This window comes from Eptatretus burgeri, chromosome 17 (genome assembly GCF_056783735.1).
Source record: "Eptatretus burgeri isolate ZD-2024b chromosome 17, Ebu_testis_v1, whole genome shotgun sequence".
Lineage (NCBI taxonomy): Eukaryota > Metazoa > Chordata > Myxini > Myxiniformes > Myxinidae > Eptatretus > Eptatretus burgeri.
Genome location: NC_140977.1, coordinates 11,872,791 through 11,884,576, shown reverse-complemented (window position 1 = coordinate 11,884,576; position 11,786 = coordinate 11,872,791). Strand labels below are relative to the sequence as shown.

At 43.1% G+C, this 11,786-nt stretch overlaps 1 protein-coding gene across 1 annotated transcript in view; it reads left to right on the top strand.

Moving 5' to 3' along the window:
* Positions 1-11,562, top strand: part of LOC147009323 (uncharacterized) — a 40,094-nt gene extending 28,532 nt beyond the window's left edge. Inside the window, exons 4-5 of the mRNA XM_085861816.1 lie at positions 3,326-3,469; positions 9,218-11,562. Of these exons, the coding sequence (XP_085717942.1) occupies positions 3,326-3,469; positions 9,218-10,422 (1,349 nt within the window). The 3' untranslated portion in view covers positions 10,423-11,562. The remainder of the gene's footprint in view (positions 1-3,325; positions 3,470-9,217) is intronic.
* The last annotated feature ends 224 nt before the right edge of the window (positions 11,563-11,786 follow it).

The following is an 11,786-nucleotide window of genomic DNA, read 5'->3' as shown; positions in this document are numbered from 1 at the left end:
GTCCATGCCATCAGTACAGTATTCATCCAAATGAACATCCAGCCCATGTTATCCTCTTGCTCTTGGTGTTTTCAGCCCATTGAACAAGCAGGTTTCAGTAGAGGAAGAGGGATATCAAATGTCAAATCTGAAGTGGATCATGAAAAAGCAAGGGACGATTTATTAAAGGAAGGTGTATCTCTTTTTTTATAGATTACTGGCAGGGGTGTCCGGCTTTGCCTGGCAATGCTGCATTCCCCCTCCCTCTAGACCCCCACCCAACCCCTTCCCCTTCCCCTCCCTCCAGACTCCCACTCAACCCCTTTCCCTTCCTTCTCTGATTATTGGAGGTTGGCTTTGTGGCTTCCCACTCTCTGGGGACATATATAGTGCAAAAATACAAGTAATCTCCACAGCTGACTTGTAATACCCTCTGCCACCACCACCGGGTGGTGCTACACAATACACATTTACATCAAGAATTTTTGTCGACTTTCAATTCCGAACCCTCGCAACTACAAACGATACCAAGTATTCACCATGAGGTCGAACTTGGTCCATGTGGCAATTGGCCCAGTAGTTTTGGTGTAATTGGTATTAAACACAGACAGAAAATGACATTTATTTTTAAGAATGATAGCAACGCTTTTGATGATGTTGATCATGATTTGATGAGGTTTTTGAAAGTCCCATAAGTGCCGGATAATACCGTTTGTACTGTATATGTATGTATTTTATATCCTCGTGTCTTGTATCCGTCTGCGTGTTCACGGTCTGCAATTTCGCGTTTCTGCACTTCACTTTTAGACACCCTTTGTCTCCCTCCTTGCCAATATTTCCACGTACCCACGGAAAAAGTGAATCCCCCTTCTCCTTTAAACTTGTTCAGTTTTTCCTTAATTTAACATGAAGTGTTAAATTATAAGAAGCCGGGAGGTGACGATGGTTCGCGGGCATTATTGAGGAAGCCTGACCGTAAAAAAAACCTATCTCTTCTGTCAAAATTGACCAAATCAAATCGGATTTTTTTTATATGTTGTACCTATGGACATTACGCACAGCTTCTAGGAAATGAAATTGCGAGAAAAAAATCGAGAAAATAAAGAAAAACAAAAAGTTCAAGTGGATGTGGCTCTGCCCACAAGGGGCGTGGGATGCCCCTCATACAAAAAGACACAACTAGACCATGATATCTAGCTTGTGTCCAAGTTTCATCAAGATCGCATCAAACGTCACGGAGCTATGCTCTGGAGAGAGTCACAAACAGACAGACAGACACACAGACACAACGAAAATAGTGGTCACTGCTGGTGCCCGCGAACTAATATCGCTGAAAAATAGAAAAATTTGAAAATTTACATTCTGTTGGGCTACCCAACAACAACAACAACAACAATTTCGGCACAATACTGTACTGTACCGCACAGGTACTCTGAGCAGAAAAGCCTTCTTATTGATGGTGTTACTTATTTGATTTAATTGTTCTTATTTTTCTAGTAAATGTCTTATTTTGAAAATTATTAATGATTTTGGGGGGCTAGAATGTATCTCATTGACTTACCTGTTATGAACTGTTCGCCGTTTGTGGGTTTCACCATTCATGGAGGTTTACAGGAACGTAACCGCCTGTGGACGGCAAGGTCTTGCTGAATATGCAGTGCCCGTAGAAAGTCTACACGCCCCCCCCTTCAAATTTTTCACCTTTGGTTGCTTCATAGCCTGGAATTAAATTACATTAAATCAGACTTTTTCACAACTTCGTAATCTACAACTTCCAAGTGAAAAACAAATTCGACACATTTCAGAAAATTATTTTTAAAAAATACAAAACTAGAATATCTTGGTTGGATAAGTGTCCATCCCCCCTTTATAATAGCAATTGTAAATGAGCTCAGGTGTAACCAATCACCTTCAAAATCACACACCAAGTTAATTGGCCTTCACATGTGTTAAATGTTGGCCCCCACCTGTGTTAAATTGTCGTGATTCTGATTATTTCAGAATAAAATCAGCTGTTCCTGTAGGTTTTCTCTGATGGGTAGTGCATGCCACAGCAAAGACTCAACCATGAGCACCAAGGAGCTTTCAAAAGACCTCCAGGATAAATTTGTGGAAAGGTACAGATCAGGGGATGGGTTTAAAATATTTCAAAGGCCTTGAATATCCCTTGAAGCACAGTCAAGACGATCATTAAGAAGTGGAAGGCGTATGTTACCACCAAGATCCTTCCGACATCAGGCCGACCCTCCAAACTTTATGACCAAGCAAGGAGGAGACTGATCAGAGAGGCCACCAAGGTCAATGGCAACTTTGAAAGAGCTACATTTCTTTATTGCAAGGACTAGTCACTGTGTGCATGTGACAACAATATCCCAAGCACTCCACAAATCAGGCTTGAATCGGAGGGTAGCAAGAAGGAAGCCATTACTCAAAAAATCCCACCTTGAGTCCCATTTGAGGTAAGCCAAAAAACACTCTGGAGATTTGGAAACCATGTGGCAAAAAGTTTTGTGATCTGACAAAACCAAGAACGAATCTTTGGGCCTAAATGCAAAAAGGTTACGTTTGGCACAAACCCAACACTTCACATTACCCAAAGAACACCATCCCTACTGTGAAGCATGGTGGTGGCAGCATCATGTTATGGGGATGTTTCTCATCAGCAGGCACTGGGGCACTTGTCAGGATAGAAGGGAAAATGGATGGCGCAAAATACAGAAAAATCCCAGAGGAAAACCTGCTGCCTTCTGCAAGAAAGCTGAAATTGGGACGGAAGTTTACCTTTTCACATGACAACGACCCGAAGCACACAGTCAAAGCTACACTGGAGTGGCAAAGGAACAAAAGATAAATGTCCTTGTGTGACCCAGTCAGAGCCCCGACCTAAATCCAATCAAAAATCTGTGGCATGACTTGAAGATTGCAGTCTATCAACGCTCCCCACGCAACTTGACTGAGCTTGAACAGTTTTGTACAGAAGAATGAGAAAATATTTCCCAATCAAGGTGTACAAAGTTGGGAGAGATCTATCCCAACAGTCTTACAGCTATAATTGCTGTCGAATTTGCTTCCATCAAGTATTACCTATGGGGGGTGGACACCTAACCAACCAATATATTCTAGTTTTGTATTTCTAATTAATTTTATGAAATTTGTATAATTTCTTTTTCACTTGGAAGTTGTGGGTTGCGATGTGTAAATACAGGTGGGAAAATTCTGATTTAATGTAATTTAATTGCAGGTTATAAGTCAGCAAAAGGGGAAAAATTTGAAAGGTGGCGTAGACGTTCTCCAGGCACTATATCCCTTTCGTTCCTGTAATTAACTGATGTCACACGGTTTGCAGATGAAGCTCCTTTGTTGAAGATGGAAACCTTCCAGAGTGACTCTCTTCAGATCTCCCAGGATGATTTGAGCAATGATCATGTAAAGCAGGAACCATGTGAGTCTCCTCCCATGGAGCACAGCATCGCTACTCTGCAACTCGAAGGTAAACCGAGTTACGCAGAGAACACATCGCACTGTGTTTACTCCTTTTGTTTGTTATTTTTCTGAATTTATTTTATTTCCGATCAATGTAGAATTGCAGATGTGTTAAAAGTGTTTCCACCCACATGGGATGTTTTTTTTACGTTCATGAGACGGGGATATTGGTTACATTTGAAATCCCCAGAAATCTTTCTGTACTTGACTCAAATTGATTGGGCACATGAAGCTAAAGTTTGAAAGTCTTTGATTCACCTCTACACTCTGTGGAAATAACATTGTAAACAAGCAAGAAAGACATAAAATCTCATAGCCCCCGTTGTTTTAGTAATTTTGCTGTTTGGAGTTAATGGGCTAGGCCATATTTATGCACAACTAAAATGGATGCGAGTCGGCCATCTTAGATCAGATCGCAAAAATATAGTTAAGGTCACGTGTATGCCATTGGTACGGCTGTGGAAATTTGCATTACACCATAAAGGACCCTCAGGTGAGATATCTTCATAGGTACATGTGTAGTTAGCCCAAACCCATTGTATAGAGGGATTTATGTGATTCATCCGGTCTGCGACGCTTTGAGATAGCCGTTTTTCTGTTCTATCTTTATTTTGAACCAACCACGTCTCAACCGCCATCACACAACAACCACCACGCCAGCCATCGTCACCAACTGCAACCACGCTCCAACCCTCGGACAACAACAACAACCCCAACAGCCACGACCTTTACCTTCACAACTCAATCCCACATCATCGCATCACCGCCATTCCCAAACAGCACCATAACCATCAAACCACCACCGAAAACCCTCCACCACCCTCACCTCTCTCCTTCTACGGCCATTCCCGCACCACCTGTGAACACTGAGCGTCGGGCTGTCTTGGGCCCGTTCAGCGATACGCACCGAGCCGCGAGCGCAAATAGCGGCCTTTCCGAGGAAAATTCGGATCACAAACACTACACGCCCACTTCCCTCCGTCCAATTAGCAAGCGCGGAGTGGCTTGGCTCCGCCTCCAGGCGCGTCTGTGTGAAATTGATATATGCAAATTCTAGGATCAGGGGAGATTCACGCCCCCTTTCCTCCGTCCAATTGGCGAGCGTGGCTCCGCCCCCGAGGTCATCCTGATCCGGATATTTGCATATTGTTTTCTCCTGCCGGCCTATAAAATGGCGAGCGCAAAGCGAATCAGGGAGAGTGAGTCAAGTCATCGGGGTGGAAGAGAGTCGAGTCGGGTGGCGAAGTGATCGGTGTGTCTTCGAGTTTGGTTCTGGAGTCGGCTGAGAAGAGTTGCGGGAAGAGGCAAAGGAGCTCAGGTCCGAGGCGAGAAGGACGGCGGTCGGCGATGAGGCCGCGGTGTGGGATCGCTCGTCGCGGGACCCAAGCCAGCCAGCCATCTCCCTCCCCCAGGGCATCAACAATTCCCCCTTTCCCTCGCGCTGAGATAGTGCAAAAGGGGGGCCCTGTTCCCACCCCACTCCAAGCGTCGTGCCAATGAGACCCGCCAAGGAGCTTGGCCGCTCCTTCAGGTCACGCGCACAATTGGCCTACAGGCCCGTCTGCCCCCTTGTCTATGAGGGTGGCTTCTTTCCTTTGCTTTTGAGTAAATGTGTGTTAGCGCCGTCTGTAAAGTAGAAATGTATAAGTGTTGCCGTGTGTGCGCGTAGTCAGTAGTAACTCTGCGTCGTTGTTGCTTTTGTTTTTGTTGCTATATGTGCATTTTGACTGTTTGGCTGTATATGTGTACTTTCCGTGTGCCGGGAAATAAATGTGCTTTGTGTGAACTGTTTTCCCGTTTCGCTTCGTCTTTTCTTTATTGACCCTCCATCCTGCTTCATGTAAAGGGTTCGTAGTGGGCTTAATACGCCCGGTAATTAATCGGAACCGTCGAGGCCGACGATAACACCGCTCGGTTATCACTGTAGCACGGAACGGACCGCTTAAGCGGTTCGTGTCCGGAGTCGACCTGCGGCAAGGTACGATCGCCCGGTTTACCATCTGCGTGGGTACTTAGGTAGGTCGAGTTTGGCGAACAACCCTATCCTACGCGGGTGGCCGATTGGCACGATTGTGGTGAGGTCGAAAGGCCCACCCGTGACTGTCTCCGGGCGATAGTTCCCGGAGGGTCACGACTGAATTGTCCGTCCGGTGGGCGACGCGGTCGCGATTCGAGTGACGCGGCCGTCCGCACGCCGGCGGGCGCGAATTCGCAACACCATCATATGCTGTGCTTTTGCCAATTTTCAACAAGATCTGATCAAGCATGTCTGAGAAATGGTTGGGGACACAATTAAGTGACAAAATAGCTGGCCACCAGTCGTTCATATTGGATCTGATCTCGAAAAAAACCAAAGTTGGTGTCAAAGCCACCCAATGCTCGCCTGTTTATACATTTCTCGTTTTTAAAAGACTAGTCTAATAATTAATATTTTTTATAAAGCATTGCAGTGAAGTCTGATCCAAATAATGTTTAAGCAATATATGTATTTGTATATTGTAATCAGTAACAAGAGCGCAAGTGAGCACAATATATGCCCGAACAAGTAGGTATATACAGAATTGTGCTACAACATGGAAAACAGCATCCGGGTTGCCATGGCAACCACTTTAGATAACGAACATATGTCGCGACACACCGTCTCCACAGTCTGTACCTATGTAACAAATATGAAACGTGAAAGTTGAAAACTTTGGGAGTTAGAGCCTGGATAGGAACGGATGGAAAACAGCATCCTGGTTGCCATGGCAACCACTTTAGATGACGAACGTATGTCACGACACACCGTCTCCACAGTCTGTACATAAGTACCAAATATGAAACGTGAAAGTTGAAAACTTTAGGAGTTAGAGTGCGGACAGGCACGGACGGACGGGCAGACAGACAGACAGACGGACAGACGGACGGACGATCGGTATCACATAATACGCCCCGATATATATCGGGTGTATAAAAAATAGTGTGATAGATAAAAACATTAGAAAGGAAAAAATAACTTGCACCAAAAACTTTAACATTTTCACGCTCACACTCACGCCGGGGGTATCGCTATAGCTCTCTGTTCTTCAAACAGGCGAGCTAAAAATGACGTGCATATGTCAGCCATCATTCATTATCTGGGTGACAAGTTTGAACAACATCGGTAAATGCAGGTCCGAGAAATGGTTGAGGACGTGTTCAACATCGGGGTTTTTTTTACCACCAAAATGGGCGCCAGTCGGCCATCTTGGTTCTGATCTCTTAAAAATAATGACGGGCAGATGTAAACCATCATTCGTTTTCTGTGTGCCAAGTTTAAACATCTGTAAACTATATGTCCGATAAATGATTGAGGACGTGTTCGCCACCAGGTTTTTGTTTTTTAACTAAAATGGCCGCGAGTCGGCCATTTTTGATCTGATGTCAAAAAAAAAAAAATGGCGTGCATATGTATCCCATCATGTGTTGTATTTTTGCCAACTACAAAGAAAATCGGTCCGTGCATGTCCAAGATATGGTTGCGGATACACACACACACACACACACACACACACACACACACACACACACACACACACACACACACACACACACAAGCACGGACATGAAAATCGAGACCAGTTCCAAAAGCCTCCGTTTTGGACTAAGTCCAATGGGGGTAAAAAAAATGGGGTCCTTCAGGGGGTCCCCCCACAAATATGTATTTGATTTCTTCTCCGAAACTACACACACAATTCTCATGAAACTTGACCACCACCTTCATCACCTGTGATGTACGTCTAAGTTTGTTCACATCATTAAAAAGTCGGGGTCTAAAGGGGTGTACGGGAGGGTTCCCCACAAAATATGTTTGCCTCCTTGTCTGAAACTACACACCATTTCAATGGAACTTGACCGCAACCTTCATCACCCGTGATGTACCAAAGTTTGTAAACGACATTAAAAAAATTGCAGTCTGAGGGCGTCTACGGAGGGAGTTTACGGGGGGGGGGTTGCCCCCCCTAAAGAGGTAATAGCTTTCATTTCAGAAATGACACCTACGATTCCAATGAAACTTGACTACAGCCTTCATCACCAATGATGTACCAAAGTTTGTTCATGACATTAGAAAAATTGGGGTCGAAGGGGGTGTAAGGGGGGGGGAGGTTGCCCCTCAAAATATGTATTTAATTTATTCTCCGAAACTACACACACAATTCCGATGAAAAACTTGACCACCACCTTCATCACCCATCATGTACCGAAGATTGTTCATAGCATTACAAAAATCGGGGTCTATGGAGGTCTACTGGGGGGAGTGGGGGTGGGGCAACCCATCCCCCAAATATGTATTGGCTTTCTTCTTCGAAACCTCACACACAGTTTTGATGAAATTTAACCACAACCTTCATCACCCGTGATGTACCAAAGTTTGTTCACGGCATTAAAAAAAAAAATTCACCGGTATTTACTTTCTTCTCCGTTACATATTTTGTGGGTCATCTCTTCCTACCACTGGTTCCCTGTTTATCTTAGCCAGCTGTTACCAGGTGAGTGCCCAGGTGTATTTCCCCTGTTTCATTCTGTCAATTAGTTACTTGGTGGGAAAAAATTTTTTGACAAGTATGTTATTCACTTCCATTCGTTTGTTTATCTGAAACTTTCTTTAATCGCCTTACAGGTCACAATTTTAAACAGATCTTCACGAAACTTCACCAAATGGTGCAGTTGGTGGTCTGACAGAATCCTATTTATTTTTGAGGTCAAAAGGTCATCATAGGCCAAAGGTCAACAACTTTTCTAATTTTCTAAAATCCTCAATTTTTATCCGATTGACTTCAAATTTGAAGAGGATTTGCATATCAGGTCACTGGATTCAACCACCAATTGTTTTTGAGGTCACCATAGGCCAAAAGGTCAACATTGGCCGCATTTCTAAAATCCTCAATTTTCATCGAATTGACGAGAAATTTGAAGAGGATTTGCATATTTGTTCATTGAATTCAACCACCAATTATTTTTCAGTTCAACATCGGCCAAATGGTCAACATAGGCCACAGGTCAACGACTTCGGTGAGATTTATAAAATCCTCAGTTTTCTTCCGATTGACGTGAATTTTGAAGAGAATTTATAATTCAGGTCACTGAATTCAACCAACCAATTATTTATGAGGTCAACGTGGGCCAAAAGATCACTATCGGCCAAAGGTCAACAACTTATGCGCAATTTCTAAAATCCTCAGTTTTCATCCGATGGGCCTGAAATTTGAAGAGGATTTGCATATCAGGTTATTGAATTCAACAAATGAGTTTTTGAGGTCTACATCAGCCAAAAGGTCAACACAGGCCAAATTTCTAAAATCCTCAATTTTCATCCGATTGACTTGATATTTGAAGAGCATTTGCATATTTGGTGATTGAATTCAACCACCAATTATTTTTTTTATGTCGATTTGTTTTTTTTCATGGATTTCGCAAGTAATATCTTTCTTGTTTGTTTGTCTGTTTGTTTGTCTGTATGTCAATCGCCTACACGTAACAATTTCAAACAAATCTTCACGAAACTTCATGAAAAGGTATAGTTGGTCATAAGCAAGTTCAGGACCATCTGTCTGAAGTCGAGACATCAAACTATTTCTGGTAGTACTCATTGGAGAACCGAATATAAAAAAAAAAAAAAATTGTGTGAACCCCTGCAAATGTTTCATCTCATCTGAATGAAATATTCATCAGTTCTGCAACATTTTTTTTTAAGTTTTGGTGAATTTTGAATGCTTTTTGCGTTTTGTCTTTCCAGTGCAACAAATGAAACTGGTTTCTTGTTCCAGTTGTTCCCAGTTGTTCTATTCAGAAATTTTCAATCAGCACGTGACACAGACTGTTTCTCAAGAAAATGACGCGTTTCACAGCGTGTCTTCCATCCACAGATGTCAAAGCTGCACAGAGACTCTCAAGAATATCCAAGGAAGTAAGAGACCACACAAGTGTTCTGATTGCAATAAGGATTTTGTTTCTTCATCACATTTGCTTCGACATATAAAAATACACACGGGAGAGAAGCCATACAAGTGTTCTGTGTGTCTTAAGGCCTTTACTCGATCAGAAACTTTGTATCAACATCAAAGGATACACACGGGAGAGAAGCCCTACAAGTGTTTTGTGTGTTCTAAAGCCTTTCGCCAATTCAGTTCCTTAAAAATTCATCAAATAACACACACGGGAGAACAGCCATACAAGTGTTCTGTTTGTAACAAGAATCTTTCGTCTTCCTCACATTTGTATCGACATCAAAAAATACACACCGGAGAAAAGCCGTTCAAGTGTTCCATTTGCAGCAAGGATTTTGATTCTCCATCACATTTGCGTCAGCATCAAAAAATGCACACGGGAGAGAAGTCACACAAGTGTCCTGTGTGTTTTAAAGCCTTTGTTAAATCACTTCACTTAAAGATTCATCAAAGAACACATACAGGAGAAAAGCCACACAAGTGTTCTGTTTGTGGCAAGGATTTTGTTTGTTCATCATACTTGTATCAACATCAAAAAATACATACAGGAGAGAAGTCCTACAAATGTTCTGTGTGTCCTCAGGCCTTTCGTCGTCCGCAAACTTTGAAGAATCATCAAAGAACACACACAGGAGAGAAGCCACACGAGTGTTCTGTGTGTCTTAAGGCCTTCGTTCAAAGAGCAACATTAATAAGGCATCACAAAGTACACACAGGAGAGAAGCCCCACCAGTGTCCTATCTGTTTTAAAGCCTTTGTTGAATCACTTGACTTGAAGATTCATCAAATATCACATACGGGAGAGAAACCGCACAAGTGTTCTGTTTGCAACAAGTTTTTTGGTCATTCCTCACATTTATATCGACATCAAAAAATACACAGCGGGGAAAAGCCGTACAAGTGTTCTGTTTGCAACAGGGATTTTGTTCGTTCCTCATCAATGAAAAGACACGAAAGCATTCACACAAAAGATAAGGCATCAAGGTCACCCTGAGACAGGCTTCCACACCGAAACAAAAACCTGAAGAAGTAACGCCGCACCTCCAAAACTATCACAAACAAAACTGCAGATGAACAGAATGGGTTTAAAAGAAGTGAACTCATCTACAGAGGAGACGATCCTCCATTGCAAAGTGTATTCCACGTTTGATGGATTGGGGGATACGCAGTGGAGGACATTTCCAGGAGCAACTCAAAAAAAAAAAAAAATTCGTAAGTATCTTCAAAATGTGATAAAGTTTCACTTAAAAAGATCACGATGGTCACAAAAAAAATCCACAACCATCAGAATAAAATAAAACAAAGGACCGCCTGTCCTGACGCTCACCTGGATCAGGAGCAAGTCACTCAAACCCCCCCCCCCCCCCGCAGACCTCCTTCGAGCTTGAATTTTTTGATGACGTGAACAAACTTTGGTACATCACGGGAGATGAAGCTTGTGGCCATGCTTCATCAAAACTGTGTGTTTGGTTCAAGCGGTAATGACTGACGTGTTTACGGACTGACTCATTGACTCACTCGCTCACTCATTCGATCATGACTTATCCAATCTCATCCAAATTGACAAGAGGACTAAGGGCAACGCGATGGAGGTTGAAGCGACTTAATTTGCCCCCTTCCTCACTGGGGTGTGAAGATGTTTAGCTTAACATGTTGTTTTTTCAAGGCCAATTTTCCAAACAAAAGTAGCAACAACACCAATGATAACAGCAAATTATCAGTTGATCATCAGGGAGGGGTAAATTACCCTATTATTTGGGGGAATGTGGGAGGCTAAAATACTTTTGTCCTGTCCGCCGTTGTGGAATTGAAAGGAAAAGCCTTCTTGCGTCTTTTATTGCCAATCATTAAGTACTGCCTCGGTGGTCATTTTGTGTTGTAGCGGACATAAGGTGAACACATATTCTAAACTTCTCACAGTCTGTTGGGTATTGTTGTTGAAAATAAAATCTCAGAAAACTGAAAGATCTTGCTGAAATGAAGACTGTTGAAGCAGTGACACGATATGTCACGAAAACAAAACAGAATATGGCTGTTATTTTGAGTCGGTCATTAAAGGGTTAAAAACTCAGACATCAATGTGATGAACACTTTAATAAAACTCGGCATATCAGGTCAGGTCAGGTATGGGAGCATACGCCGGAGCAGCGCGTCGCTGCGTCCACTTTCCGCCGGTACTCCAGGGGTCTCCGTCTGGCCATTCTCTCGCTGAGAGAATCTGGTGAGCAGGATCAGCGTCATGAAAACGAGCCACGTGTCCACACAGCCGCAGCTGACGCTCACGGACCATGCAGGTAACAAATCTCATCCGAGTCTCTCTCAGCAACCGCTCGTTGGACACAAAGTCCGAGCAGCGAT